The 6,936-nt window shown below is 49.9% G+C and overlaps 1 protein-coding gene across 1 annotated transcript; it reads right to left on the bottom strand.

Moving 5' to 3' along the window:
- Nucleotides 1-4,073: 4,073 nt before the first annotated feature.
- On the bottom strand, nucleotides 4,074-5,788 carry LOC306815165 (olfactory receptor 14J1-like; the record flags this gene model as incomplete). The annotated part of the gene is made up of 2 exons (XM_079331795.1): nucleotides 4,074-4,191; nucleotides 5,142-5,788. The coding sequence occupies 2 exons, from the start codon at nucleotides 5,786-5,788 to the stop codon at nucleotides 4,074-4,076; spliced, it is 765 nt and encodes a 254-aa protein (XP_079187921.1).
- Nucleotides 5,789-6,936: the final 1,148 nt, after the last annotated feature.

Raw genomic sequence — 6,936 nt, 5'->3', positions numbered from 1 at the left:
ACAGCAGTAAATGAGTAAAAAATTCTAGTGGATACAGTGGAATATTTAATCAAGGCTTAATACATTGCAAACTTCAAATTGAACTCTTCTTTCTGGATCTTTTCAGTTTGGGAATTCAGTGACAAAGGCTCATAAACATTTATTCAAAACACCCAAACAAGAAATGCCCCTGGGAATAATTTAAGTTTTCAATTCTGCTGTGGTTAATTAGACAGATTTCAGAAGTGTATTCAAAGTGAATATACTGTATATTATAACCAAAGCATTGTGGAGAGAAATGTTTTGTCCTGTTTTCTTTTCATATTTATAGATTGCTACCAGCAATGCCCAATTCATATTGACCCCCTGCACTTTCTAATGCAGTCTGAATAAATATGAAAATCAAGACCCTTCACAGCTGACAATCAATAACACTTTGTCTCCACACCCTCCCTAATAATTCCCTCATCTAATGTGTGGAACTCCAATGGATCAGGAATGGTGTGGCCAGCAGGACCAGGGCACTGATTGCTCCCCCGTACTCGGCACTGGCTGGGCAGCACCTTGAGAGCTGTGTCCAGTTTTGTGTCCCCAATTTAGGAAAGGTAACGAGGGGCTGGAGCATGTGCAGAGAAGTGCAACAAAGCTGGTGAAGGATCTGGAACACAAGTCCTGTAAGGAGCAGCTGAGGGAGCTGGGGAAGGTTATCCTGGAGAGGAGGCTCAGGTGCAACCTCATAACTCACTACAACTCTCTGACAGGAGGATGCTGCCAGTGGGGTTTGGGATCCTCTGTGAGGGAAAAATGAAAGGACAAAACCACACAGTCATAAATGCACCAGGGGAGTTTTAGGGTGGACATTAAGAAATATTCTTGAATAAAAGGGTGATTGGGCATTGGAATGAGCTACTCAGGGAGGTAGGTAAGTCATTGTCCCTGGAAGTGTTTCAGGATAGACTGGATGTGGCACAGAGTGCCATGGTCTGAGTGACAAGTTGGTATTAGGTCACGTGAAGGACTTGATGCTCTTAAACATCTTTTTTAGCCTGGGTGATTCTGTGCTGATTGTGACACTGCAGGGCCCTGGGGAAGCAAGGGGCCATTGTGACACTGTGGGGCCGCATGGAACTGAGACCACCATAGTGACACTGTGTACGACATGGCACCACAGAGCCAAAGGCCCACTGTGACACTGTGGGGCTACATGGAAGCAAGGAGTCCATTGTTGTTATAAATGAACATAATGGGCCATAAATGATCGAATCAAAATTAAAAAGATTTATTAGTTACAGAAGGCAAAAGCAAAATCAACAGCGCCGGGCGATAGAGGAGCTCCTGCTCTGAAACTGCCATGGCCCCCCCTCTCCACTCGCTCCCCCTCCTCTAGTAGTTCTACGCATGCTCCTCGGGTTTCATGCCTCCCCCCTCCCCTAGTAGTTCTGCGCATGCTCCTTCAGTTGCTCGGGGGTCTTCTTCTGCCTTCTGGTGGTTGAGGGATGAAGGTGAGTAGTCTTCCTCACCCTTGTTTTACTTACCCTTACTAACACTTAAGGCAATAGATGATTAACGCAAGCAAAGTGAAAATAACTATCAACATCTTGTCAAGCAAAGCAAAACAATTAGAGACATCTTGGTTCACTCTCAAGGTCTTTTGTTGCCATTTTTGATGCAATAAACTGTATTAAAATAGTAGTGAACCTTAGTAATTGACATTAGTTGACATTAGTAGTAGTTATGCTAAGGTTTAGTAGGCCGCATGTAACCTGCAGATGAACTTTATAGCAAATTTTGTAATGTAAGCAGTGTAGTTAAAAAATAATCACTTATCTTAAAGAGTGTATCCATTTATCTAAGGAATGTACCTTTTGGCAGAAACTTAATGTCAGAGAGATTATGGTACCAGGTATTGAGAATGAAGTAAGAATTTGTTACGATGAAGAAGTCATGTAAAGAAACATATAAAAACCCTGTGAATTTTCTGTAAGATGGGGCTCTGTCTCTGGACGCTAGTCCACAGGCTCCTGGGCCCTCAATAAAGCACCGCATAAACGACTTCGGTTGTTTGTGTTTTCTTCGAATTGGGCAACACTTTCAGACAAGCAAAGCAAAATAATTAACAGCATCCTTGCAAGTAAAGCAAAACAGCAAAATTATATCCCAGCCTCCAAGTCCTTGCAATATCCTCTCAAGGTCTATCAGGCGAACAAAAGGTTTTCATCACAATTGTGACACTCTGGGTCCTCGTGGAACCACAGAGGCCACTGTGACACTGCAGGGCCTTGTGGAACCAAGGGGCCATTGTGCCACTACAAGGACTCTTGGAACTAAGGGAACAACTCTGACACTGTGATGCCCCATGAAACCAAAGGTCCCTGGTGACACTGCAGGATCTTTTATAACCAGGGCTCCATTGTGACACCGCAGCACCAAGGAATTCATGGCAGCACTTGGAGGCCTCATGGATCTAAGAGGCCACTGTGACACTGCAGGGCCTTGTGGGACCATGCAGAGCATTGTGACAGAGCAGGACCTCGTGCAGTGTTGGGGCCATTGTGACACTGCATGGCCCCAAGGAACCAAGGGACCAGTTCTGCTCCTCAGGGACTCTTTGAATGAAGGAAACATGTTTGACACCATGGTGGCCCTTGGGACCAGGAGGCCATTGTGACACTGTGGAACAAAGGAGAGCATTGCTGTACTGTAAGACCTCATGGAACAAAGAATCTATTGTGACACTTCAGGGCCCAAGGATCCAAGGGACTTTGTGACACTAAAGGCTCCCATGGAACCAAAAGGACATTGTGATACTGGGACGCCTTATGGAATCATGGAGACCATTGTGCAGTTCAGAGCCTCATGGAACCCAGGTGACACCAAGTTGGCTGGGAGTCCAACCTCCCTGGAGACCTGGACAGGCTGAATCCAGGCGCCAAATCCAACAAAGGTGGAGTTTAGCAAAACCAACTGGTGGATCCTCCACTTTTGCCACAACAATCCCTTCAGTGCTACAGACTGGGGAAAGAGTGGCTGGACAGAGGCCAGGCAGAAAGGCACCGCTAGGCATTGATGGACAGCAGGCTGGACATGAGCCAGTAGTGTGCCCAGGTGGCCAAGAAAGCCGATGGCACCTGGCTTGGATTAGGAATCGTGTGGCCAGAAGGAACAGGGCAGTGATTCTTCTCCTGTGCTTAGCACTGGTGAGGCTGCACCTCGAGGGTTGTGTTCAGTTCTAGGCACCCAAAAAATGAAGGACATGGAAGGCCTGGAGTGCTTAGAGAGAAAGGGCAATAAGGCTGGTGAGGGGTCTGGAACACAAGTCCAGTGAGAAGTGCCTGAAGGAGCTGGGATCTTTTATCCTGGAGAAGAAGAGGCTCAGGGAGACAAGGTGGTGTCAGGGCACAGGTTGGACTTGATGATCTCCAAGGTCATTTCCAGCCTGGCTGTTTCTTTGATTCTCTGAAACCACCCCTGGAGCAGCTACATGATGAGCCCTGGACCTCCTCTTCACAAGGTCCAGCAGCCCAGGTTCCTCAGCTTCTCCACATAGGCCCCAAAGCCCATCCTGTCAGTCCTGCAGAGCCTCTCCAGCCACTCCTCTGTGCCCAGAACAGGGAGTCCCACACCCAGACACACCAGCCCAAATGTGCCTCCTGGCCTGTGGTGTCTCTGGCAAGGGAGCAGCACGTGGCACTGCAGGACCTTGTAGACAATTCCTGAAGCACTTGTAGGAGGATCCTGCTGTACAAGGGACATTCACATGGTGCCAGCTCAGGAACTGAAATGGGGAGTGGGGCCAGAGAGGAAAGGGCAAAGAGGGATGGGTTGTTTGCAGGGGAGGAGAACAGGGGTGGGCAAGAGGAAGACATCTGGGTCAGGAAAGAGGAAAGAAACCAGGGTGAAGGAAAATAAATGCTCAGGGCAGTTTGGGGTGGCTACCAGACAGCCCTGGCTCTGAGCAACAACGTTTGCAGTGCGACAAGAAACTGATAGTTCATGGGAATTTTCTGGCTGGCTTCAGAGGCCACGACAAACCTGAGTGGTTTCCCTGGTGTCCCCCAGCCCTTGCTGGCCCCAGGAGCTGATGGCATTTCTGCTCACTCAGCTCCATCTCCCCGCAGCATCACCATGGGGGTGCTGACGCCTGCTCTGTACAATACAAACAGGGGCTCCTGAGCCAGTGCTGCCGTGGCTGTGCCTACAAGGATGCGGCACCTGTGTGAGCTGGGGGAGAGGCCAGGGCTGCAGAGGGGGGATGTTGTTGGCAGGTGCATGAGGACTCTCTGGGATGCTGCCCTGGTCTGTCCAGCACAGTGGGGATGGATCAGCCCCTGCTCTGCTGCTCCTTGCCAGGGTCTCCCCCTTGCAGGGACCTTGCAGAGCAGCAGCCATGCTGTTTGCCCCAAGCCTGCCCACAGCCAGTCTAGTGCTGCTCATAGGGGTTTTCTCTGCTCAGTATTGGCCTCGCCAAGTGTTCTGGAGAGAGCCTGAGCAAGGATCGTGGAGCTCCCAGGCCCTGCCCTGAGGCAGCAACGCTGCCCCAGCAGTGCCCATGGCCTGTCCCTGCTGCAGTCCCAGCACTGCCACCCCCAGGGCTGTGCCCAGCCCCGAGAGCACTCAGGCCCTGCAGCAACATGAGGGACAGAAAGGCAGTGGGGCATTGGCATGGGAGCAGCAAAGGCAACACCAAGTGCTGCTGCTGCTGCTGGGCACAGCTCCTGCACTGATCTGCCCCAGCTCTGCACACAGATATTGCTGCTGCAGCTCCAGAGAAGGGAATAAAAAGTCTCTAGAAACAAGTGTCTGCTGGGACATGGTTTATTCTATATAAAGTGATTGAGAACACAGCTCATCATTGACGCAGTCAGTGAAGGTGAAAAAAAGCAAAATAAAGTGTGGTGAAGGCAATGACATTTCTTTGTGCACAATATTAAAAAAAAAAAATAAAATAAGGCAATGAAAAAGAAACCAACCAAACCAACAACACCAACAAGGACAATCATTGATTATTTTCACTACAAGTGATATGCAGAAACAGGCAAGAAGTTTAATGTTTCTGAAAGCATCCAGTAATAATTGTCCACACTGCAGACTTTAGCTCCTGGTTCCTCAGGCTGTAGATGAAGGGGTTCAGGGCTGGAGGCACCACTGAGTACAGAACTGACAGGGCCAGATCTACAGTTGGGGAGGAGATTGATGGGGGCTTCAGGTGAGCAAACATGGCAGTACTGAGGAACAGGGAGACCATGGCCAGGTGAGGGAGGCAGGTGGAAAAGGCTTTGTGCTGTCCCTGCTCAGAGGGGATCCTCAGCACAGCTCTGAAGATCTGCACGTAGGAGAAAAGAATGAACACAAAACAACCAAATCCTAAACAGGCACTAACCGCAGGAAGCCCAAGTTCCCTGAGGTAGGATTTGGAGCAGGAGAGTTTGAGGATCTGGGGGATTTCACAGAAGAACTGGTTCAGGGCATTGCCCTGGCACAAGGGCAGGGAAAACGTATTGGTCGTTTGCAGCAGAGCATTGAGAAAGGCACTGGCCCAGGCAGCTGCTGCCATGTGGGCACAAGCTCTGCTGCCCAGGAGGGTCCCATAGTGCAGGGGTTTGCAGATGGAAACGTAGCGATCGTAGCACATGATGGTCAGGAGGAAATACTCCGCTGAAAAGAAAAAGGCAAAGAAAAACACCTGTGCCACACACCCTGCATAGGAGATATTCCTGGTGTCCCAGAGGGAATTGTGCATGGCTTTGGGGACAGTGGTGCAGATGCAGCCCAGGTCAGTGAGGGCCAGGTTGAGCAGGAAGAAGAACATGGGCGTGTGCAGTTGGTGGCCGCAGGGTATGGCGCTGATGATGAGGCCATTGGCCAGGAGGGCAGCCAGGGAGATGGCCAGGAAGAGGCAGAAAATCAGGAGCTGCAGCTGCCGTGTGTGTGCCAATGGCAGCAGGAGGAAGTGGCTGATGGAGCTGCTGTTGGACATTTCTTCACACCAGGCATGGTGGACTGTTGAAAGAAGACATTAAAAAGCTGTAATAGTTTTCCTTGAGTCAATCCTGTGCAATTATATTAGGAATCCTCTTAAAACCACTTCTCTTACTGTGCGGGAACTTAAATCAAACCTTTTTTTTTTAGTTCAGTTTTGTTCTGCTGAGTTGTTTTCTCATCTTCGGCATTGCTCTCAACCTGAACTATGTGGATCCCAGTGGAAAAATAGACCTTCCAGTGGTGCAGGGCATTCAGACCTGTTGGTCCTACACAGCTGTCCTGTGCTCATTATGTCTCCCTCTTATTCAGGGTGATCAAACTTACAACGTGCTTGAAAAAAAAAGTGGAGTATTTGAAGTCCCCAGATTCAAAATCAGTCTGCCTAAACTCTTCTCTCATTTCCTGTGTTGCTGAAAAGGGAGGTATATGCAGTGCTGGTTTGTCTGTCTGCAGCCTGGAGTTCTGCCTACTGGGAGCTGTTTCTTTCTATCCAAGCCTTGTCCCTGCCAGTGCTGCCAGAGCCCAGACTAGCCCTGGGGGCTCACCTCTGCCCTGCACACCCCTCCAAGCATAGGGCAGTTCTCAGAGTTATCTCCCTGCCAGCAGGGCCTTAAGGGCAGCTCAGATAGACTGAGATGCATCAAGCCAAGGTGCTGCTGCTGCTGTCTGTAGGCAAAGGAGGGTGAGGAGGCACTGTGTGAGCGAGATGTGAGGCAGATCTGCTGATGCCCACTGTGACAGTGCAGGAGTGTCAGTGACACAGACATACCTTACAGCCCCTTTCCCTTCTCTTGAGGAGAAAACTGACAGCAGCCCTGGCCATGCAACACCATCTCCACAGCAGGAGGAATTTGCCCTGATGGGGATGGCTCCTTCCACCTGCAATTTCTCCCCACAGTACATGAGGAGATGACAGGAAGGTTGAGAGCTTCCCCTGGCAGGTGGCACATGCTCTGGGCTGGCCAAGAGCTCTGA

Source organism: Erithacus rubecula (assembly GCF_903797595.1).
Source record: "Erithacus rubecula genome assembly, contig: scaffold_104_arrow_ctg1, whole genome shotgun sequence".
Classification (NCBI taxonomy): Eukaryota; Metazoa; Chordata; class Aves; order Passeriformes; family Muscicapidae; genus Erithacus; species Erithacus rubecula.
This window is presented reverse-complemented; position numbering and strand designations above follow the sequence as displayed.